Here is a 24903-nt window from a genome sequence, read left to right as displayed (position 1 = left end):
TATTTATTCATCTTTTAGAAGATTATTTTTTCCTTTGTGGAAAGGTGCAAACAAGACTTCAGTTGTAAACCAAGCATTTTATCCTCCTGGTGGCAAGGATTTATTTATTATTAAAATGGCTGCATATGTTACTTGCAGCACTGCCAGCTCAATTGATATCTGGGTTTCTGCTTCCTCCTCCCCCCAAATTTTGGTACTTTGAGAAAAGTTCTGACATGACAGTTACACCTCTGCGGACCAGAGCTCAAAAATAACACTAAGGGCTTTCTGACATCTTTATTTCCAAGATGTTCTTACAGGATATCATCCTAATGAAGGGGCAAACCATACATTTCTAACCAGAACTTTAGAGAGAGAACAGGTATCTTCATATACTTGCATGTCTGTATGGTGACCCTAGAAGAAGGTGGCCCATAGCTCCTCTGTCACCACAGCTTAGTGGTTCAGACAATATCAGCGAGTGCATTTGATTTAGTCAAAAGCACTATCAAAAACAGCTTGCCAGGAGCTAAAAAAATAATGGAAAAGAACTTTCCCCATTTCTATGCAACAGGGCCTCTATTTGGGCAGCATTATTTGCAGCCAATTACTCTGCTATTTCCAGTTGTGCTCTGGGGAGCTGTATTACTTCTCCACAGAGGTTAGCAGCTGTTTACTAGGTTAGTGTCTTCCTAGTTCCTTTTACTTGCATAACATTGACCCTGCAGTGCCAGATGACAGAAGCTGTAAGTGCTACCTGTGGCTCTGTATTATCCCTCATAGGGTTTTGGAACCCATCCCAACCAGGGAAAGAGCAGAGAGCTTTCAGTTTTTTGTATAAGGATATAAAAAGTCACTGTTTATCATAAGAAAGGAAGGGTGGAGAGGAATAACTGGCCTACTGAGAATGCCCACTTAGGGACAAAGCTCCAGTATCACTGGTGCACTGGGACACCGCCATGTGGCAGCACTGGAAAGCTGAAAACTATCACTTTATAAATATATTTTGACAAGAACCTGCACCGTTCTTTTTGATACACATTTTTCCTTTGCAATGGCTCCATAATTTGTCTCTAAGATGACCACAAACCTGATTTGTCTACATTGGGATTACTAATAGAAGGATCATGAATTAGGGCAGACTCGCATCTGTGTGGCAATTAAAGTCACCAAGCACGGCACACTGGGCTTTGATTGCCCGCACACACCTGGCTCAGCACCCCTCGTGTGATCTGTCCTCCCAGGGCGACGTCTGACTCCATGCCCCTCCACACCTTGCACATTCACACACAGGGTCTTGCGACTACAAACCAGACCCGCACAAAGGCTCAAAGCACAGAGCTAGAGCACCGCTCCACCGATATCTTTCTACAGAGTATGTAGTGCCCTCGGTCATGCCACTTTCTGGGGAGTGAGTCGGTGAGAAACTTCATCTGAGGACAATGGAGATGGTGGCTTTCACAGGAATTAGTTAGACCACCATGCCCAGTTTTTCAATTTACCGTCATATCTGCCTACATATTTTAACATAAACTTGAAGGAGACAGAAAACGCTACCCTATCACTATTGCAGCAGGGAACTTAACTCTGACTTCAGATTTTCAGGCTCTTCACAGGAAGCCTACTGAGTTTATAATGTTTTCTTTAATTAAAAAATAGCCCTGAAACTGCAGTTTGAACCCTTAGAGTCAGAATGCATTTGCTCCTTCTTTAGTCATTACCCCAGCAGTATAGCATAGCAGACCAAACACTCTGTATCACATTTGCTAGCAGAGGCAAGTTTAGTTCTGCAAACTCTAAACCACACAACAGCAGAGCTCAGCCTGTTCCATTACAGCATCATCAGGTTAACTTACTTTAACTGAAGCCAGTTGAGAGCCTCTTCATCCTAAAGAGGATAAATATAAGCCTTTTACTTCAGCAGCACCCACAGAACATCCCAACAACAAGCAATGAATCCCAACAGACCTGAACCCAGCTTCCTTAAAATACTCATTTAACCCCATCACAGCTGGTAATCACAGTTTTGGGGGTGGGGTGTGGTGGGGCTGAGCTGGGCTTTGATTTTCTCTTCTCCCATCCTCCAGAGTGGTCCTGGTGTACAGGGCATGGTCTGTATCTGCTGAAGACTTTACGTGCTGCTAAGGGAAGTCTACATTAGATCTTTCAGCTGCTAGAGATTTGACCCTAAAGAACCCACTTTAAGCATAAGAGTTAGAAATGTAGAAGCTCGGTTGCAAGCAGAAGCTCCAGGAGAGCTGGTTCCCTACGCAGCACATGCGGGAAGGCGAAGTGTCCAAGAACAGGCTTTTACAGCAGGCGCCAGTCAAGAGGAAACGCTCAAGACAAGACTATTTCCTAAATCAGGCTCCTCTTTGAGGTTTTCTGAGGTGGCTGTTTGTTAGGAACACTCTTATGCAGTCACTGTCTTGAACCCCATCTTTAAATAATGTTCTAAAACAGCTAGAGGAGGATTTTCATTCGCTAGCTCCATGCATGGGAGGTGGGAGAGATTAGTTCATTGCCAGCATCAGGGGATTCAAGGGCTCCTATCATAGGGGAGGGCACTAATCATGCAAAAGCTCAGGTGGGAAGGGTCCTAGCAGTCCCTTTCTCTTCTCCGTTGAAACTGTACTTTAATATTCCCCAATAATTAAGTAAGCTTATAACTCTTATTATTATTATTAATGTTCCCTAAGGGAAGAAGGTGTGCAGAGGCCTTGATCCACTATATTTTTAAAATTTTCTTGTAGGGGTTTGAATCTCTCTTCTCCTCCCCTGCACTGTGTCCTTAGAACAAGGCTATGGATATTCTTTTTTTCTCCAACCTAAATAAAAATTCAGGAAACAGAATAGCATTTGTCAGAAGGAACGAGGGTGGAGACTGAGGGTGCCAGCGTGGGGGCTTGTACCACTTTAGGGCACTCTCGGAAATCACCGATACCGTCATATATTGGATCCAAGTTCAGTGAGACCTCTTCCCTCTCTTCTGTGGTTTGCACAGGGCCAAATGTGGCAACAAATGTGCCTTGAGACTGCGGGCTCACCATGCTCCCCAGCTAGAAGAGGGTGGGCAAACACCCATTGCAGGAACCCACCAGTTGGTAGGAACCTGATAAACCTCAGATGTGAGCAAGCTGCCAACCTACTCAGACCCATCAGGAGTTAAGTACTCCTGAGGGTGCCCTGGTGCACAACTGCAGGATCGTATGGGCATAGCCATGGCCAGGAAGCGGCCACATGGGTGCCCTGATAATCTGCAACTTCTAGTTGGACATCCAGAGGGCTACTTAGGTGCCTACATCCTAAGCCATTTCTTTTTTTGGACCTCAAGGATCTCCCCAGGCACCAGAGTTGCTCTTGCTGAGGTTATGTTCTGCTGCACCTGCATTTCTGCCAGTTGGTGTTAAGTACCTCTGCGCTGACTCCGCCCCACATCAGATGGTCGCATCCAGGCGCGTTCCCTGGCTGTTAACCTTGAGACTGTTGGGACATAGAAGCAATTATTTATATCTGTGTAGAAGAAACTTTCAAGTATGACCTAACTTAAGTGCCTACCTGTAGGGGAGGCTGCCCGGCCGAACATGCCAAACACAAGGAAGCAAACCAGACACTAAACCTCTGCCTCATTTATGGGGCTCCTTCCTCAGCTGGCTTCCGAGGTTCCCAAATCTGTGTTACGGGGAGCCCACACATCTATCCAGAAGCTGAAATCTCCAGCAGCGAAGCAGGGTGGTAGCAGAAGATCTGAGCTCACGCTTTCCGAAAGATCAAGTAGTGAGGCCAAAGGAAATTAAGTATCAGAAGTGGGGCCTTGAGCCTAGGAAGGTAATCAAAACCTGGGGAAGAGTTTGGCAAATGTTGGGGTCAGCAGTGCAAGTGCAGAGTGAAGCTGGAGAATCCTTGAGCACCTGAGCTAAGCACCAGGTGCCACTAGAGCAAACTGATGGCCAGTCTCTGCTGAGCAGATCAGGAGTTACTGACTGACTCTCTCCTCCAGAGGAGATGCCTACAACGGAGTGACTTCAAGTAGCTCTTTCTGCACCGTAATACCATCTGATCAAAAACGCATCAGGCATGAGGATTTCTACTTCACCTCAGTATCACGTGCATCATCCTCTGTAGAACCGCTGACACAGCTCTTATGACACCATGTTACTGTGAGGGAGAATCAAAGAGCTGGGAGTGCGCAGGATGAGAAGAGCTGCGAGGTTCCCGCTCCCCAAATATCAATACATAATTGACAGTATATGCATTACTGTATTTCTTAAAGAATATAAATATATAATGACTATTTCCACCAAGAGCCCATATTTTTATTATTTAGGAAACAAGTACGTTGTATTCTGCTGGAATCTCTCCATACAATGGATGCTCCAGGAGTCAGCAGCGCACAGACTACTTGGAAGCGCCACGTTCAGAGCAAAGTAACACGGCCTTGAAAGACAGTTTCGAGACAACTCTCTCACAGACACAAGGTATTGGCTGTGAAACAGAACATGAGACACGAGGCATCATGTGACATCAGGTAGCGCATTTCTGTTTATTTGCCTTTCTTCAAGAACTCTTACTCACCATTAGGCAAAGGAGTGCATACAAGATGTACAAGAAAAAGATTAAAAGAGACATCTTTATCACTGTATCCTGTGGCATGAAGGCCCACGGCCTCTGTTCTGTTTGGTTTTTTTTTTTAATTTTATTTTATTTTTATTAAAAGGATATGTTTTTACTCTGGCTGAAGTGTTACAGTTCAGAGAACAACCTGCCATCTACAGGAAATCTCTGAAGAAAATTAAAATGAACACAGCTATTTGCTAGGCTGTTTTACTTAACGAACACTGCCAGCTGCACTAATACACCATACACTTGTGAACCCTTAAGTTTATAAAGACAATAGGAAATCCAACTGCAGAGTGACGGGGACAGGGAGAAGTGGTTGGAGTTTCCTCCCCCTCGCAGCAGATTCCCGCCTGCTGTAAACTTGTGTTCGTGTACTTCAGTACAGCTGGGATGACCTACAACAGAGGTTCTGCCCTAGACATACATAGCTTGCCCATAGTCCGACTCAATGCGTTAGTAACTTTCACATATAATATTAAAACCCACAGTTTGTCTCCCAGTGTCCTTCACATGATGCTCTGTCTGTTCACGTCCACATTGTATGCTGATGAATTGGAACAGCCTCGGCCAAAATCAATAAAAATGCCTTCAGAATCAGAGTCGATCGACTCCAAAATCTGATCCACTATGTTCTCAGGGCTGGAGGAGGGAACTGGAATCAAGGAAGGGTCCCTGTCAAGCTCAAAAGACCTATGTGGGTCGTCCATTGAGTGGAAGAGTCCTTTCTGTTGCTCAGCTGTGCTGAGTTTGCTAGAGCATTGCACTGACCCGGTGCTGGGCCGCTCCTGGTCTCCTGACAGCGAGCTTTTCGTGGCCGTCATAGAGCTCTTGGAACCGTTGTCCATGATGGTGGTGAGGTTGGAGTACCCCTGTAGCTCCAGGCAGGAGGTCATTTCCGAAACGGAGTGCCTTCGGATGCCCGTTCCATTGGCAGCCATGCCCTCGGTTTCATACTCGGCCACTGGTGTCAGCAGTGGATTGTTGTAGCTTTTCGATCGCACCACAGGGTTCTTGGCAAGGATGTCGCCCGATTTTGAACGCCTGAAGAACCGCTTCTCTGTAAATAGAGAAAGATCCAGAATAGTATCTACAAAGTCTCCCATTTTTGTGATACTAATAATTACAAGTGTTCAAAAGAAAAGTCAAAGTCTGAGTATTCATGAGCTTTTCTTGAATGACAAAAACTTTTTAAAAAGAATACACTTTTCCGGTTTTATAGATCCATAGGATTCAGATTTCCTAGATTTCTGTAGCATAATGAAGATCCCAAACATATCTTTACATGTAAATAGCTGAGATACCCCTATATTCATACAAGTTCGGCAGCTGGAGTAGAACAGTAAATACTGTGGGAGACCTGATATACAATTGCAAATACTTTCTTTAGACAAGAACGGAAAGTGCAATCCTCTTCTTGTTCAGGCTGTAAAGGTCATCACTGATTTGTAGTAGTTGAAAACTAACGTTTCCACCCACCCTGGAAAATCAGATCTCTTTGAATTTAATTTGGGGCACAAGTATTAACACAGGCACTCTTACTAATAATTCTGGAAAAACTTAGATTCAAAGCATCGTTTAGAGACCACATGAGGACGGAGCACCAACAGCATTTGGAAATGTTAACTGGAGGGCAGTGTCCACTGCAACCTTTCTGGGGACCAAACCTGCACGCGGTTCGGCAGTGATTGTACGAATGCGGCTGTTATCCGAGTGGGCTCTTTCCAAAGAATGAGCAGCAGGTGGCAGCAAGTGAGCACGGAGATCCACCACCAGTGTTTTAGGGTTGGAGCGCTCTCCAGCAGCTAGACCAAAATGATCATCATGAAAACTTTTTGCAGACTTCATTGTTCAGACTCACTTATGCAAAAAAGAAGAAGGGGTGTGAATAATAGGTCTCACTTATGAAGCTTTCTCCCTGCTACTCTCACTTCGCCATCCCCATGAAAGGGGCACGGCTGGAGAAGGGAAGTGGGTTACACTCTGGATGCAACCACAGCCACCGCATATAAACTGTCGGCTTTAAATGAGGATGCTGGTATACGTTCCCCTCCACACCACACAATTTCCTTTACAAATACCAGTCTCTTCTAAAACTATACTTACCTGGACACAAACCCCAATCATATGCTATACTACTAAAAAACCCAGTTTCTGTACTTAGGATTGCATTTTGCAGTTGTTTCTGCCTCAGCAGTGAAATCAACCGAGCCAAGTTCACTTTTGGACGTTTTCCTTGTTAGGAGTTTGACCTGGCAAAGAGAAAGGTTCCCTGCGGCTGTCCTGCCACAGGAACCCTGGCTTTTTGGTCATGCCAAGGCTTGGATGGAGGGGAAAGCTGGGTGTGCTGGCCAGACGGGGAAGAAAAGGGGTCAGAGGCCTCACCAGTCCCAAGGAAAATACGTCACAGCTTTAACTCATGCTACCAAAATAGCTGGACAGAACTGGATGCATTAGTTTCAAAGCAGCAGAGGCATATGCACTCAGCTCCCTTGGATCCAGGGTCAATGACTATAGAACGACCTCTTCAGGGGTACTTCCACAGACCGCAGCAAGGGGGAGTGCTCAGTCCATCAAAACCTTCCTATCTTCTGCAGTCATATAATATAACGTTTATTTTCTAACAACACACTTCACTGGAGTTTTATTCCCTTTGGGTGCATTTTTTCTGTCCTGACATACAGTAGCTTATATTCAGAAAATGTCAGTCTGGGGCTCCATTTAAATGCTTGTGGCCTTTTAATGGCAAGCAACGAATACAAAGTAGTAATCCCGAACCATTTTCCATAAATAACTGGCCTCCACTTATTCACATAAACCAGACTTCTTTCTTAAATGCCCACTGCAATAAGACCATTTTTCCATTCAGCTACCAGGGGAAGTCAACTACCTTATTGACCATTTCTGAGAAGCAAACAGATTAAATTGACTGCGTAGAAAACACACAGTTGAACTTATTTTCTGCTCTATTTTCTCTATTGAAGCAGACCATTACAGTATTTACATTAAAATTCTCAGGTACCACCACATTTCCTTTTTGACTTATGCTGGTAGTATCCCCCCTTGCATTTTCAACAGATTGAATTATTACGTGGGATATTTAGAAGACATTAATCATGGCCAAACCTTGCCTTCACAGAAGTCACTGAGTGCTTCAGAACTCAAAGAATCATAGAAAATAAGCTGGAGGGGACTCAAGAAGGTCACTCACTCAGCCTCTGTCACCAGGCAGGACCACATTCACCCGCCTTGCTCCTTCTGGATGCCTACATATGTGACACATATATAGCGCCTCTAGCAGTGAAGATTCAACACCCTCCAGAGGTGGTTTATGTACCATTAAAGATTTTTCCTTCCATGTAATCTGAGTTTCCCCTGCTATGTGTGGTTCACTCTGTTTTTCTTATCTCCAGTAGGATGGAGAACAACTTATTACCTTCCACTCGGCAGAAAGCTTTTACATGTTTGAAGGCTCATTGCTTAGTCTTCTCAAAGACAAATTCCTCCTCTCTTCCTTGCTTTAAACAGCCTTGTATCATCTTTGTGCACTAGTGAACAGACACAACTCAGCACTCTAGAAATGGCTTCTTGCTTCCTCCTCTCACTGTCCATAAAGCATCCTGTGTTAAATGTCTCTCATTAACAGGTAGCAGTGCTAAAACCAGTCTAGATTCACAGATTTATTAATGAGCACTGCTATGATGATCTGTTTTCAGATCAATACTGGCAGTCTCCTCTCAAGCGGGCCTTGGCCCTTTGTGGACCAAGGTTTAGGTGAAGCCCTCTGTGCACTGTCAAATTGAGTCTCTGTTATTCTTACCCAAGATACAGGAAGAGTGCGTGAAGGGTCCGTCACTGGAATACAGACCATATGTGCCCAAGTAAGGAGAAACGACTTTCTGGATCAGAGATTCCAGTTTCAAATAATCTTCAGTCACACCTTTTGACTCGTGAACCCCCTGAAAGAGAGAAAATATCCAAGATGAGCACTGTCCCCTCCAACCACAAGCTTTCCTTGATCACCAGGGCAAGCAAAGAGGCAGCAAACATTTTCACTAGGTTATATAGCAAAGGTGCCCCGTGATGCAATGCTGGTTTGTTACTACAGCTGATTCCCCTTACTGTAAAGCCAAGATACGTGAGTCAAACCAGAGAGACTCACTCTGCAGGCACTGCACAAAGGCTCAGAAAAAGGCAGAAGCTCCCTCCAGGACATTTAAATCCAGAAAGGTACATCCTGCTTAGTGCAAAGGCAGTCAGGGAGGATGGAAGGTGCAGTCTGTGAAGATAAATTAGAACATCCCTGGACACTTTGTTATTGGAATCTTGTACCGATTTCCTGAATGAACTACCGCTGGGTGCTGCACCTGCGGCTGGTACCACAGGGTGTCACTGCCATCTAAGCAATACCAACAGGGTTAAGAAAAAGGTGAAACCGAGACTCAGAAATATTTCTTCCAGGACATTTTCAACGAGAAATATTTGTAGTGAAGAGGTTTGTATCTCTTTCCTCACCCCCTCCCTGGCACCTGCCATTATCCAGGCAAAAGTCACATTACAACTAGCATAGTAAGATTCACCCATAGGCAAAATCTTTTGTCCTTAGCTGTCAATTCTGCACTTTCAGCCACAATTGGGCTTATAAGGCTGCAGAGGTGACAAGAAAACCCTGCGGAGCTGTAGTCTCCCTCCCACTTACGGCTGCAGTGTGTGCGCTCCTGTGTTGCCTGAGCAAAGCCCTGCGTACTCGTGTGTAGGACTCCTCTTGCAACTCAAAGTAAATTCACATTCTATTGTGTTGCTATGTAGCAGTATGTTTGGCATATCTTGCTGCAGAATTAAGATCCTAAATGTCATATTCAGCAAGAAGTTTACTCGAAGTTAGCAGGATTCCAGATTTCACAATATGTCCCTGAACTACTGTAAAAAGAAACTTGTTGAGAAGAAAGCCTCCAGAGAGCAATATGCAGATCAGATGAGTAAAATTGCAACACTTCCTTCAGCATGTGAAAGGATTCTGACGTTCAGGATGTATTCACTGCTCAGTATGATTCACCAGCCAGTGACTAGGGGTGACTCTCAGCCTGCGACCTGTTTGTGAATGGCTTCACCTCTTGGCTGCTGTGCTGCCTGAATGCCGCCTGGCATTACTTGATATAAGTTTATGAATGAAAAATAAATAATGGCCAACAGAGAATGGATAGAATTTGGTTTCCGATTCAGCGGGTTTTAAATAATGAATAACAAACTTTGGAGATGTGCTGTGTCCTGTAAAACTTTGGGAGAGTCACAAATACAAACACGAACACAAGGGCACATGCACTGAATCTGAAAGCTTGCAAACACCTAAGTAACAGCAGAATGAGCCCACAGATACTTAACCATTTAAGACCAAGCAAAAATAACATAAGAATAATTCAGAAGACTTAGTGAAGGTACACGTATTATTTCAAAGTCATTGCTGGCCTATATCAGAGAAAACATTTCAAATAACAGGAGGAAAGGTCACAATTTTTATCGTGTTGAGACCTGCTCCAGGGTTTCCCCTCCTGTCTTGCTGGGTTTAGCCAAGATCTTTTCAGCCCTCAGAAGGACAACATGCCTGCTAGTTTATTACATATTCATGGCCACATCAAGCTCATAACCCACTGGTAAAGGCCAGCACCTTAGGCCATCCACTCCAGGCTCCCGTTCCAATTACCTCCAGAACCGGTTTCCTAAATGTGATGTATAATACTAGTGGCAAAAGCCAGTGATATTTAGCATTGCTCATGCCCAGACTTTGTGGTAAGGCTTTATTTACTTTTCTGCCACTTAAGTATTTTTAATACTTGTGAAAGAGGGTAGCTAAATATCAGCTGTGGAGAACAAAACCCAGTAACTCTTACCACTAGCAGAACAGCGACGCTGTATGAGTGATACAAGTGTCCTTGCCTGGTGGCATCTTAAGACTGTCTGATTTCCTGTCAGCCTTACATGCCTAAAAAGTTCTTTTGTTTTGCCTCTTGGTTCTGAGTTATCTGTTCTCCTGTATACACTCTTTCCCTAATGAACACCTCAAAAGCCTGAGCTGTATTCTGCTCTGACTGCTGCTCTGGTGGGGAAACAAGGAGGCTTCCATCAGCTCCCTTGGGTTGCGGTAGGCTCCTGGGGTGAGCAGAGAGGAAGGAGGCTGAACCCCCGAGCTCTAGCTGCTGTGACACCCCTCCATCATGGGGCTGGGGAGCGGCTGTGCTGGGACACAGATTTGCTTTGTCCCCGCCACCACTGCCTTGCAGCTGCTGTGCCTGGAGAGCCCATCGGCTCACTGCTCCCAAGGAACACCCTTTTCTCTCAAAATCCCAACTCCCTAACCACCTGCATCAGCTTCTTCAGTCTTGCCCTCAACCTTCATTCCTGCTCTCCCAAGAGCAGTGCTAACCTCCACCCCCCTTTTCACTTCAGCCCGTTTTAGTTCCCACCTTTGAAGTGAAGAAGCCACCAAATAGCACCTTTACAGTGTAAACCCACCTAGTATTAACACAGCCTGTCATTAGTCTTATTCCTCGGTTCTGTGATCATCCACGGGATGCTTTTCAAAACATACTGAAAAGTCATAAAACATCTGGTATCCGCTAGAGCTGTGCTGACTTCTTTTCTGCTCTGCACCCTTGGCACAAACGTGCCGTACCCACCTGCAACATCCTTCCTGCATTAGCCATTGTTCCAGGCCTTCCTGCAGGCGCCTGATGGGGCAGTTCCCTTACGCCATTTTCTCAGTGTGGTGTTTCTGTGAGAACAAGAGTGTAACAGGCTGCAGACCATGTCCTGAACTTGTGAAAGAGTGTCTTTCCTGGATTTCTTTCTGCTGTGTTATTCAATGACAATCATCCTCTGGGCCTCTATTTAACCAAATGCAAGTACACATGTAAGGACTATCTCAGCTTTCCAAACGCAAACTTTCCATAAGACCTGAACGACACCATCACTTATTTACAAATTACCCCAGCCTGAGTGGCCCAAAGGAGTGTCTGCAAGCTCAGAGCAAGTTGGGGCCACCTCTGCCTGTCCACAGCCCCTGCCCAGGAGCAGAGCAGCACTGCACTGCAGTCACTGCCTGCTGCTCACAAAGCCAAATGTCCCCTGACCCAGAGCCAGGTGGTCCTTGCTGCAGCTGTGTTGACATGACATGGCCAGGAAGTGTCCTGACCCCAGGGTCCTGGCTGTAGGCTGTCAAAGGTTGGGTCATGGGGTATAAGGCACCCCCTGCTCTTAATGAGATTTTAAGATCATGGCCCAGGACAGGGGTAGCTGCAGGTTCATACATCAGCCCACAGCAGGTTAGCTGAGATGTATCGAAGGTATTAATAGGGGCAGGTGTGCCCCACAACGCTATCTGAGAAAGTAGGGCTTTCCAATTCTGCAATTCTTCCAATCTTGCTTCTTTAGTGAACCCCAGGCATGGCCAGTGCTGTACCTGGGGCAGCTGTAGGGCAGCCAGAGTGGGGCTTGCTGTGGCACCAGCACCTCTGAGCCAGCAGGGACTGGGGCGCAGGGAACAGCAAGCCCACCGCAACAGGGGCTGCAGCAACCAGCAGATCCCATGGCCCTGGAGGGGCTTGCAGAGTCCCAGCCGTTACTGCCTCACTGATATTGGGATCCAGCGTAGCTGGTTTAGAGAAGGGGTCTGAAACAGTGACTGACCTGCCAATTCTTGATCCCAGAGCAGCATGCAAACCTCACTTCAGAGGGTACTGTAATTCAGCACGGTATGGGGCTGAGGGGGGCAAGGAGCTTCAGAGGGAAGGATGGACACCTCTGAAAGCAGATCAGCTTTAGCAGGCCAGGGGAAGCTTCTGTTTCACTTTAGCTGCCAGCCCTAAGGGCGCATTTAAACTCTTTTCTCTGCCAGAGGTTTCCACCCCATCCATTGTGCCAAATGCAAAATCACTTGTTTGTGTGACACCTTCTCATTCAGTGGGAAGGCACTTCTGGTGGAAGTTTAGGATGGGGCAAAGTGTGGTTATCACGGCTTCCTATGTCTATATGTAAATACAGACAGACAGATATACCTGTATAGACATCTATACATCTATCTACATGGATATCTATATATACTTAAAGACACACGAGGACCTTTTTAGACCTTTTCCCAAATTTGTAAATGACTGGGCTTATAAAGGCAAAATTAGCTTTAGAGTAAAGCCAACTTGGGATTGTTATCCACATCACAATAGTTTCTGAAAAACACATGGCAGGACTTAAAAGTCACCAATAAAATAATTTTAAAAAGTATTTTCCTGTTATTTTGGTAACTCATAGTTTTTCTTGTGCTTACTGCTTGATGCCTTAGTAGTTTGGTACATCACTATATAGCGATAAAGCAAAAGTCTGATCTAGCAGGCTGGCTGCTTAGGTTGCAGGAAGCTATACCATAATTTGGAGGAAAAAAGAAAACTTTGAGCATTATCTGTAAAACAGAGTCTCTACCCTTGTCTTTAATGCAATATTTGCTCTGCAGACATGCAAAAACTTACTTTAAAGGATAACCATGACCTTTCCATGAACCCAATTTCATTTTAGCACTTGCTTCTCTGCAAGTGTTAGATATATCTATTAAATTCCTTTCAAAGGCCTTGCCTGACCTATTTATTTCTCAATTGAGGGCCAAAATAGCTCAATATCAAACAGCTGTGAGTACTTTAGTAGTTCTGGAAGAGTGAGGCTGCTGGATCTTAGTCACACTATTTTAAAATGCAACAAGAGTCACCTCATTATCTTTGGAAGGATTGTGATGTAATATTATAACAAGAGTCTGCCCTACTCTCAAGGAATGGATAATGGGGATAGGTCCTGAGTACGCGAATACCATTGCAAATGGAAAAGGCTGTACTCAGCATCAAGAAGGGGGAGGCATATATTTCTGCCTGTAACACAATATCCAGGTTCCTTACTTCATTAACTTGTAATTAAATAATTTTGAAACGAAGAATTGTGTATAGTAGTTTGAAAGTATTAAAAGGATCCTATGCACTACTATTGTTGATATGTAGATGTGTAGGCCCTCCCAGAAGTGCCATATACCCTAAAGATTACAGTTTATTGATGCAGCTACTTTATGAAGTTAGTGCCCCATCTGCTGAACTGCAGCACCAGCTGCGTACGTGCCCCCCATTGCTGCACTGGAGTGTGTTGCTGGAACAAAACATTCCTTGCGTTTGGGAACAAAACCTGGTGAGTCTAAACCATAAGTCATTCTAGCGAGAATGGACACACAGAACTGCTCGGGTTTCTTTCCCCTAGTGAGTTTTTAAAGAACACAAGGGCTTTATTTGAAAGCACAGGGGAAAAAATAAATTCATGTTTTGGCAGTGCTAATAAACAGATACATTCAGAAGGATAGCGGGGGGTGGGGGTGTGTAGGGTAGTTTAGTAACCCCACATATGGCCACAGCCTCCTTTTTCAATACACAGGACTTCTCTAAGCCTCAAAGTAGTCCTAAAGTGGATGCCACCCCAGGCAGGCATTTAAGGGATTGAAGAGACCCCCTCAAACACAACCTTAAAAACGGCCTAAGGCTAAGATTTATATATTTAACCTGGTGCATGCTGTGCAACAAAGATGGATTGCTTTGAAGATTTTTTTCTAATGAACATGTGTTTTAACAAGAAATAGCATTAAGCCATTATAAACATTGTGTCTAAGTGTAGGCTACATGACTTGCAAAGTTGTCAGAAACCTAATCTCTACAGTGGTAACATTTGGCACAATTTTTCCTACCAAAAAAAGTATCAAGTGTCCTTGCTTTATTTTACCATTGCAATGGAATAATCACAACCACAACTCTTTACTCCTATATCCTATTATATTAATTTTTAACACCCTGTTCTTCATAGGCAGTGAACAGTGACAGTAGCATGCAGGCGGGTAGAGCTGCCGCTGATACAACTCAGTGTCAGATGTAAGCCTGCCTGCAGCCTTTGCCCCAGCGCAACTAAGCAGTCATTGCTGCATAACCCCTGAGGATCCAGCTCCATAATTTTATTCATCACCATAACTGAAATCCTTTAATTTTTTGTAAAAAAAAAAGACATGTAAAATATAACTGGATAGTACCAGCACTTCCAAACGAATGCTTTAAAATGACCATAAACCTTCCTGCGCCAAGCCTAGCCCATCAGGGAGGTGTTCGGGCTGTGAGTTGCAAAGGAGGCCAGAAATTAATCATCTACCTCCCACCACTTTTCACTTGGTGTTGACTACTTCACTTCCTCAGGCTCTGGGAAAAAAACCCAGACATGAAACAATTTCCAAAGACAGTCACAGCCATGAAAAACTATTTAGGCTGCCTATGGTCCCATATGTCTCATTAGAGAGCCTGGCTAAATTAGGATGCAGAATTTTAGGCTTCCCGTGCTCCTGTGAGCAGATGTAGGACATCTTATGGAAAAGGCCTGGCTTGTGAAACCCTGGCATGTGGCAGAAAGGGAGTTAGCTTTGCGTATCATTTGCTTATGCCTCTTGCTTCTCACCCAAAAACTGGATGCGAAGCTGCACGTCTCCTTTTTACCTGAGTTAGGGAGCAAAGAAGTGGCAAAACCTCACTGTTTTGGTGGCAAAAACTGGTGGCAAGTCCCCACTGTTAACAGCCTGCCCAGGAAGACCAGTAATGAAATACAGCCCTAGGAGCAGAGACTGCTCCTGGGCAATGGAGCAGGCTGCATCAGTTTCTGCCCCATCTCTCTGTGAATCACAGCCCACTCGCAAGTGCTTGCTTGCACAGGACTTAGCAGAACAAAGATTAAATTTTATTCTCAGGTACTCCTGGTGGGCAAAGCAGCCACCCGCAGAAGAATGGTATATTCACCACTTCATCCAACTGTCCTGAAATCTTGGGATTTGGTTGGTTACACTGACTGAAAAATTATTTACCCTAAAAATCCTGCAATGCATCTCCCCCTTAATGGCAGGCAAGGCACCAGACTAGAGAACTGAGCACATAAATCACAACGGTTGGAGACAAAAGAGCTACAGCTAAAGCTGTCACATTCTTTGGCTATCAGGCACACCCGAAGGGGATGCCTCATGCAAACCTAGCTGCTGGCTGTTCTTTTTGGTACCTGCTTCTCCTGGCTGCTTTTTGTTGATGCTTAGCTCTTGTTATTGCACTCCAGTGTCATGGCTGGATCTCCATGTGGCCGTCACTCTCTCAAGCCTGACTCCTTTAGTTTTAACCCTTTTCTTTGTCCCCTTGACATCTGCTGTTTCGTAATACCTCGCTTCCACCCTGACCTACTCTTTGAGGCCCTGGGTGAGTGCTCTGTCATCTGCTGAGCTCCTCTGCTGTTATGAGCCTCCCTGTATTCATCTTTACTGCAGGCTGCTTCAGTTCCAGACAACTGCAAGTTGCCCCAGGTAACTCCTCACTCATTTGTGTCTGAAAATAATCATAAACCACTATTAAACACCAAACTGCTTTTAACTGACCAGGATTAACTGAAGTGTTTTGCTGAGTACTTACTAAGGTCATAGGTCCTTTACAGTTTCTAGTTCTGTCTAGTAGCACCCATCACTAGTAACACCCAGAACTGGTGGTCTCACTCAGTTGCTCTTCATCTCCCTCTTTAGCTCAGAGTATTATAGGACCATTTACCTAATAAATTATACATGGAAAAGATATGTCCAGTGCCTAACTGTATCCTAACAACTGGACATAATTGTGGGAACTACTTCACCCCCACCCGCAACTGTAGGTGTGCTGAAGTATACACTGGTCAATGATGTAGCACTCAACTTCAGCTTTAATGTTTCAGCTGATCAGCATGTTTATATGAGTAAGTACTGGTGTAGAAGACTGCCTCCTATTTCAATTGACAAACTGATGGATAGCTTTTAAATGAAAAATAAAATAGAATAAAAAAAAAGAAAATAGAAAAAATTAGAACTAAAAAAAAAAACCAAAATAAAATCTGCCTTCCCCCAGGTCAGGGTGGGCAAAGCAAGCAGCCCTTCTGGAGCCAAGGCTGGCACCCTGCCAGGAGCAGACATGGCACTGGGGGAGGCACAGCATGTCTTGGTGCTTGACGTGGGAGCAGCTCCACCACAGAGGACACTAAGCAGGAACAGCTGTGAGCCAGATCAGGGGTTACCAACTTCTGGACTCAAGAAAGAAAGAAGTAGAAGCCAGACTTCTAGATGATTTAATGAAGTAATTTCAGCAATCATTACTATTGGTGACTTGATGACCCAGAAGAGTGAAGTACTCTGCCCACGGGACAGGAAGCAGCCGTATACGGCTCAGCTCACGGCCAAATAACACAGCCTGAACCTCAGTCTGCTGGGGTGTGCTCAGCCTGGGTCCACTGAGGCGTCCTTAACAGTCGGCTTCCACCTGGTCTACCAACAAAAAGCCACGACCGACTGCTGAAGCAGTCCTGACCTGCTGCTACACGAAACCAAATGTGTTGCAGGAAGCTTTTACAGGGTCAAGCCCAAATTCAAAGTGAGGTCCTGGCCTCAGGTACTGCCCTTTCTTAACCACACAGGAAAACAGCACAGAAATATAACTGTTTTCTGCTTAAAAGCAGGAGATTCCTTGAAGGAAAGAAAAAACCATTAAGAAATGAATTTCTTTCTTTACCTGGCAATGGATCAGATCAATATGACTGAAAGAAACACAGATGCAGCAGTGATAATCTGACAAATACTGCATAATAAAAGTTGCCCAAATACTCACCAGGAAAACTGAAATTAAAAGTCACAAGACATACCACAAGGCAGACACAGAATAATATCTGTAGTGAAAACACACATTACTCAGCCAACACTGCTGGTGGAGAATTGATAAGGGTGTGCAGACTGCAGTGCACACCCTGGTGACGACATAAACAGCAAGATCTGGTTCTTATTTTAGTCCAAGAGCTAGCAGCAGCCTTGCTTGTATGAGATTTGGAAACCAGTGCCCTTACAGGCCATGACTACTTGTTACCCCACTTTGGCACATGTAACACCTTTCACTGCATCACAGCTGACCTTCTAAAACTTGAGCAACACAGAACAAACTGGTCTCAAGGCAGGCATGAAACCACTGTGACAAGGAACTGGGGAAAAATGGGCCATCGCTCCATGCCATGTGCACCACTGGCAGCACAGCACGTGCTCCCAGGTGTGTTATGGGTCACATTCTGGATAGAGGTCTGCATCCCTCCATCTTACTTTGAAGAGGGCAGGCACATAGCTAATATCACCTAACACCTAATCATCTAATTTTTATTGATCTTGTAATGCTCACACACAAACCTACGGCAGCAAAGTTACCTTTTGGATTACGTGGTTGAGAAGAGGCTTCAGGAGTGGTCCCAGTTATGTAGGATTTTTGTTTTCTCTAAAGCACTGTGGCATTTTCATTGACCAAGCCCACCCAGCCTCATGCTTTGGAGGAGACTATAGTGGCTCTTGGAGCAGCAACTGCTGCCCAAAAAGCCGAAGCCATCCTCCTGCGCACAGCTCTTCAGAGCTGCTGCTCTTACCGCACTGCAGAGCATCATCATGGGAGCCTCCTGCTCGCATTTCTTCCCTCTTCAGCTGACTTGCACAACACTTTATGGAAAAACTCAAAGATCCAGCTCTTATATCCCCTGCAGCAACTGCCTGGGCTCCAAAACAAAATCAGGAAGCACAAGCATGTGGATACGTTGGGATTCCTCACCCCCAACTGCCCCCTTGTTCCCTGGGAGTCAGCCCCACAGAGCAAATCCCCCAGTATTATACAAACGGAATTACATGTGTGGAGCAGCATCTGGATTCCATTTACACATGGAGTAAACGCAGACTTATGAGTAAACTCATGGAGGTATCAAATGTGATAATGGATTCTCAGCCTTCACAATCTTGACACGAAGGGTAAGAGTGCGTAGAATCAGCCATACAGTATCAGACCAAAAGTGAACTGAATTCAACATTTTTCTTGCTAAATGTGACAGCAGGAGAAGTGCAGAAAAAAGAAAACCAAAAACCCAACAGAGGAAAAAGGGCACGCTCAGTGCAGGCTTTCTTGCAGAATGCGTTGGTGTTTCTGGCAAATAGTGATGTAAAAACTTGCTGCACGGACTTTGCAGTAGCCCTTAAGCATAAACAATCTGTGCTAGAAATTATTTAACCAACAATATGATGACAGTCAACAATTGATAGAATAACTAGTATCCAGAAATAAAGAACAAGCCTAACTACTAAATCTCTAAAAAAGGAAGAGGATGGATTTCTTTGGTTCTTTCACTAAGTGCTTTCCTCACGTAGTTGCAGCTTTCCTGTTTATCAGGTGCGCGAGTGCAATGCTGAACCCTTCTGTTGTCCAACAGAGAAGGACCGGACTGTTGGCAACAATTATTCAGCTTAACCCTGAACATTAATTGAAGTTAGTGGAAACATACTGAGTGACATCAGCTGGCAGTCCAGCCCAAGCCAGAAAGAGTGAAAACAGGGTGAAAATATGAGACATGGAGAGAGTGATTAATTTTTCCACTTATATTGATGAAACCCTGACATTCACAGAATCACAGTGTGGCTGAGGATGGCAGGGACCTCTGGATTCATCTGGTCCAAACCTCCTGCTCAAGCAGGGCCACCTACAGCCTGTTGCCCAGGACCATGTCCAGGCAGCTTTTGAATGTCTCCAAGCAGGGAGACCCTACCACCTCTCTGGGCAACCTGTGCCAGTGCTCAGTCACCTTCTCAGTAAAACAGTGTTTCCTTATGTTCAGATGGACCCTCCTGTGTTTCAATTTGTGTCAATTGCTTCAGGTTCTGCCACTGAGCACCACCGAAAAGAGCTTGCCTCCATCTTTGTATTCCCCCTCCAGGTATTTATAAACATTGATAAGATGTCCCTGAGCCTTCTCTTCTCCAAGCTAAACAGTCCCAGCTCTCTCAGCGCTTCCTCACATGAGAGATGCTCCTGTCCCTTTATCATATCCATGGCCCTTTGTTGGACTCTCTCAGTATGTCCGTGTCTCTTTTGCACTGAGAGCCCAGAACTGGACATAGCACTGCAGGTCTGGCATCACGAGTGCTGAGTAGAGGGGAAAGATCACCTCCCTCAACATGCTGACAATACTTTGCCTAATGCAGCCCAGGATACCGCTAACCTCCTTTACAGCATGAGCATATTGCTGCCTCATGTTCTTCTCCTAGCTTCAATGGGTCTCAGTGTTTCTGGAGGACCCTCCATCCGAGAGCTTCCAGTCCCATAAAAATGTTGAGTTAAACTCTGGGAGCTCACTTAGAGGGACTACAAGATCAATTGATCCATTTTGAAGAGACATCTGGATAAAAAGAAATGCCCTGCATCCAACTAACTCTGAGCAGGAAGGGGTCAAGGACTGGGAGTTTAATCTTCCTGCTCCTGCTTCTAGCCCACTTGTCTGTGTTTGCCAGGGTAGAAAATTTCAGGTGCTTCCTTGTGGGTTTCTCTGATGATTCATGCCACTTTCATCCCAAGCAGAGAACTCAGACATTTTTTAGCCTTTAAGAAACAGACTCAAAACAGGATCAAAACTGCTTCAAGCAGGGACTAAATTTTACTTTGTCCAAGCCTGTGTTGACTAAGCCAAACCCGATCCACTTAAACTATGTCTGCCCTCTTCCCCACGGGGGTTTCTCTGCAGCAGTCCAAATGGAGAACGAGAAAATGTGCCTGGGATGGGGGGAAATGGAGGGCACACCTTGCAGACTGGAACAAGCTGGAAGAAAGCAGTTTCCCCACTCAGAGTGATATCTCAGCCCGGTGGAGGTGGCTAAGAATTCACAACAGACTCATTTGCAGTAAACCTCTAAGACTATGCTACATGTGTTCACAAACAGGTATACCTCATGGACGGAGAAAATGTGAAAAGTAGGACTGGTACATCAAATTCTCAATTGCTTTAAGTCAGAATAAACTGTCTTAGGTTAATAATTTTATACTGGTTTACAACCACAGGAAGCCATGCCCTATGCATTACATGTCCATTCCTAGGCACCAGTACCCTTTTTGCACGTGTTGGACAGATGCAGCTGCACAATTCGTGCTCATAACGTTACGAGCCCTTGGTAGCGTTGCCTCACATTATTTTTTCCTCCCCATTTTACCCTAAGCCACTGGCATACTGGTAAAGCCTAGAATATTTGAAGGGTTAAATCATGTCTCGTCTCATCTCTGCCTCTTGCTTTTCTCATAGCAACAGCATTCACGGGAGGGAGAGGCAGAGAGGCTTGCCATTGCTGTATTGACAGAATTCAGCACTTCAGATCCCTGTGACTGCCTCAGAAATAAAGATCTTGTCATATTCACTTTAATCTCCAGCAAGTGCCAAGTTGTGTCAATGTCAGCGTGAGAAGCTGCTCTGTCTCTCTCTCCCTTTCATTGGTGGCATTGAGACACAGACAAAAGATAAGGAAGACAAAACACCCAGACACGGTTTGTGTTAGGCTGGTGAGTTTTTCAAATGGCTCGGCTGCAGAAAGATAGCAATAGGATTTTTCTTCCCAGAAAGGATCAAACACTAAAAACAGGCTCGTCTTCCCCTGACCCACAGAAACCCAATGTATTATTTTTCTTTAAACTGATATTAAACATTTTATATGAGACTGCAAAAGACAAAGCAGATGAGGAAGCCTGAAGATAAGTAAAAGATTAAATAATTAGAAGTAAGTTACTTTGAGGCTTTAAAAACAGTGCTTAGGATCCTGCAGAAGCTGCATAGCCAGTTCACTAATAAAGATCCACCAAAAATAATGGTATGCATTTCTGCCTTTCATAGTTTTAGGGCTAGAGGTTGTCTGATTCCTCGCTCAGTGGCTCCCCTGGGCACAGACAAAAGCTGCAATCATCTCAGTCAAATAAGCTAATGAGACTTTGAAACAACCCACCAAATGAATCTGTGCATGGGTTAGTGTCTCTGAAAAGCTGTTTATGGAACTTGATTTGAGCTGGAGTTAGTTTATCTGCATTTACAAATGCTTTGGCACTGCCACATTACACTCATGGGCAAATACACACGTGCATATGCAGCCCCATGCGGAGATCACCCTGCGAGTTACCAAATAATTAGATGTGATGCTTAATGTCCAAGACAATAAAGCTTCTCATTTCTTTTCAGGCTCCCTCATGAAGTTCTTGCTGATCTATACACATTAAGCAAATCTAACCTTGCTGGGGAATTCATGACTTTTAACTCCGAGAATTCAAGCCTTTTACCTACTCTTGGCTCTGAGTGTTTTCTCATTTAACATTCATTACTGGAAAAGCCATCTTACATTTCTTTTCAGGTGGGTACTCAAACAGAAAAAAGGAAGGCAGAGCCCGCCCTCAGTGCATCCAGGCTCTTTTGAAGAGACATCCAAGAAACGCTTTTGAAGAGCTGCAAACATTAACTTGACTGCTGTTACCTACTTGTGAGGATTTCTGATACTGCCTTTCACAGCCACCCTCCCCTTTTAAATCATTAATGAACATTCATCCCTCAGCATCCTCCACGCTGCTTCATCCTTTGCAGATGACTGAATTTACTCCACAAATTTTCTTCTTTTCTGAAATACACCTGAACAGGCTGAGCAAAGGTTGTCAGCTGTGTGTTCTGGATTTTTAAAATTTTTACTATTTCTGGCAGTGACACGATTCTCACCACCAACAACTCATCCCTGTGAGCCAGAAAGCAGCTGACCATCTCCAGATCACCTATCTACCCTAGTTTAAGAAGGTGCCTGGCTCAGTCACCACCTGCAGGCAGCTGCCTGCTCGGGCAACCAGCCACTCAGGACAGCTGCTTGCCCTCAGCTTGTTGCTTGTGCAAGCAGGGAGCAACACACTGGTACAACTGGGAACTGAGCAGCACATTCCTGAGCAAGCGCTTTGTGGTTATTCTCATGCACAAGGAGGTTGAGCTTCCAACAATCCCTGAACACAGTAGTTTTGGAGCCCAGCTGCCCAGCAGCCCGGGCCTGCGGGAGCCCTCGTAGCTTGCAGCAAAAGCTTTGCTGAAAGCAACAAAATCTTACAGAACAATCCAATTTCAATTAAAAAGTCCTTGCCAATTCAAAATATTTGGAAAGTAACTGACTGGATTTAGAGCAGAAACCCTCTCTCAGCAACCCAATGTGCAGAAGACAAAAAGGACACAAAATCTGAGTTTACGGCCAGAGAGCACTAAGCAGTGTATGCCCCAAATGCAAACAGTACACGGAGTAGGAATGTAACCATATGAGTGGCTCTAAAGGGCTGACCTTCCCTCCTTCATCCCCATCACCCGTCAGGGACATGCACTCCACGTTCTAGCAAAATTCAGCAGCATTCAGCAATTCTTGCAACAACTGTGGGAGATCTACATGTAATGGAAACCTGGGTGGTTGAAACCAACAGGCGCTCTGACCTACCTCTTGTAGATATGACAAAAGGGTTTTTTTTTCCCCAAAGCCGGCTGATGCTTTAATTCACATAACATCACACAGCCACCTCCCTGCAGCAAGCCTTCTCCTTGCTTCTGTTCTAAATATTAACAACACTGCTAAATATACAACCTTATTTTAGAACTTTTCAGACAAAACTACTGCCCAGTTCCTCCTCTGCTATACATGGGTGTTAGCAGAGTTGCATTAGCTTTGTACTGCCTAAACATCTGTCCTCATATGATTCAGTCATTTTGAGAAACAATGGAAATACCCCCCTGATCCTTCCAAGGTTTTGTTCTCTTCAGCTGAACCAGGAAACCACAAGAAAGGCTCGTGAGTGAGGAATGAGGGATGTATTTTTCTTTTGTGGAGCCCAACAGGCAACCTACAGGAGAAGAAAAAGGATCACATTGCCCTTAGTCTCTAGAGGACATATAGACCACTACAGCCAATGATGTATTATTTGTCATAAAGTCACTCTAGTAAGTTTGTCTTGTTTCCTTCTATTCCTCGCTTGTCTATCCAGATACATCTACTGCCTCGTGCAGCATGCTGCACAATCTTTAGTGCAGAGACCATATTTTCATTGTGTTTATACAGTGCCCAGTGTGTGAAGGCTTTTGTCTACCCACACTAGCAAGAAAGGAGGCTTGGAGATCCACGGCAGCCGGTAATAGAAGCAGCTGACAGCTCTTAGCTGCTCAAAGAGAAGATATTTAAATGGTTTTATGCAAGAGCCACTCTGGGTACAACAGCTGTATTTTGCAAAATACCTTTCTGACAGATTTCAGCCAGGCTAAACAACAGCTCTTCCTCTTGCCAGTGCCAGCTTGATTGCAGCAGGCTTGCTTCTTGCTTTGCATTTGGATCAGAGAGCACTAAAGCGCAATGCCCTGCCTAATGACTTCAAACCAGAGGCCGCTGGATCCATTTTGAAGTGCACATGAGTTGGGAGCGGTCCCTTCCCCTCCCTGCACCCCTGGCTTGCCCCACCACAGCTCCCACCCTCTTTCTGATGGATGGTTGCTTCTCAGTAAAACCGCGCCACTATGGCCAGCTGGTTTGCTCACAGCGAAGCTGTGTCACATCTTTGTCACCTTCTACTACAGAAATTGTGCTGCTATCATCCAGTAGCTCACTGGAAACAGAAGAAAGCTCCCAACAGATAACAGTTTAAATCAAAGAATGTAATCTGAATCCTGCTCTGTCACATGATTAACTGTTTACCTTTTAATTGCCTGTAGTAATTGGGCAGTGGCAAGTTAATGAATTTCACAGTACGTATCGCATATCAGCGTGCCACATGGTTGTTTCTTCTGTAGCCACAGCAGAGCTAAGGGTAAGACTGTGAAATTACCGATAGAAGACAATTAACCCTGTCCACTCACTGTGGGAGAAAGGATGCCTCTGAGAAACTCATTCACTCACTCCCCTATCTTTTGCAGATTGCAAAGCACAGCCTTTTTATTTTTGAAAGAAATACACCACAAAGCAGTTAGTTACCTTCTGCACAAGTCCCTGTGCCACCAGGCTAGTGCACACTGTCCCCACAGGGTGCTGGCCATGGCACCACCAACCACAGGTTGGGAGAGGAAAGGCTTGGGGATGGGGCTCATGTGGCATGGCAGAGCAGGAGCTTCCATAGTCTTCACAACTCTTTCCATTCTCAGTGCACCTTCTCGGGAGAAGGCAGAGGCTAGGACATATTATATAATTTGTTTTAATCCCCATGTCAGCTTCAATGGAAACACATCTTTCCATAATAATAAAATTCTATAGCATAGATGGAGAATCAGGCAAACACCAAAACCCCAGGAGAAATCACTCCTGACGGAGAGCAATCACCTGCCAGAGTTGCTTCCAAACAATTCATACAGGAGACCATTTGTTTCATTCCTCTCTAA

The 24903-nt window shown here is 44.9% G+C and overlaps 1 protein-coding gene across 4 annotated transcripts in view; it reads right to left on the bottom strand.

Annotated features, from left to right (window-relative positions):
- Nucleotides 1-4496: 4496 nt before the first annotated feature.
- The window catches only part of PRR5 (proline rich 5), a 91349-nt gene continuing 70942 nt past the window's right edge, over nucleotides 4497-24903 (bottom strand). For all 4 annotated transcript variants that reach the window (XM_064461181.1, XM_064461189.1, XM_064461195.1 and 1 more), the window contains 2 exons: nucleotides 8417-8555; nucleotides 4497-5656 (listed from right to left, as the gene is read on the bottom strand). In XM_064461181.1, coding sequence (XP_064317251.1) covers nucleotides 5106-5656; nucleotides 8417-8555 — 690 coding nt within the window. In that variant the 3' untranslated portion in view covers nucleotides 4497-5105. The remainder of the gene's footprint in view (nucleotides 5657-8416; nucleotides 8556-24903) is intronic.

This window comes from Phalacrocorax carbo, chromosome 1 (genome assembly GCF_963921805.1).
Source record: "Phalacrocorax carbo chromosome 1, bPhaCar2.1, whole genome shotgun sequence".
In the NCBI taxonomy this organism is placed as follows: Eukaryota; Metazoa; Chordata; class Aves; order Suliformes; family Phalacrocoracidae; genus Phalacrocorax; species Phalacrocorax carbo.
The sequence above is the reverse complement of the archived record's forward strand: the minus strand, read 5'-3'. Positions and strand labels throughout refer to the sequence as shown.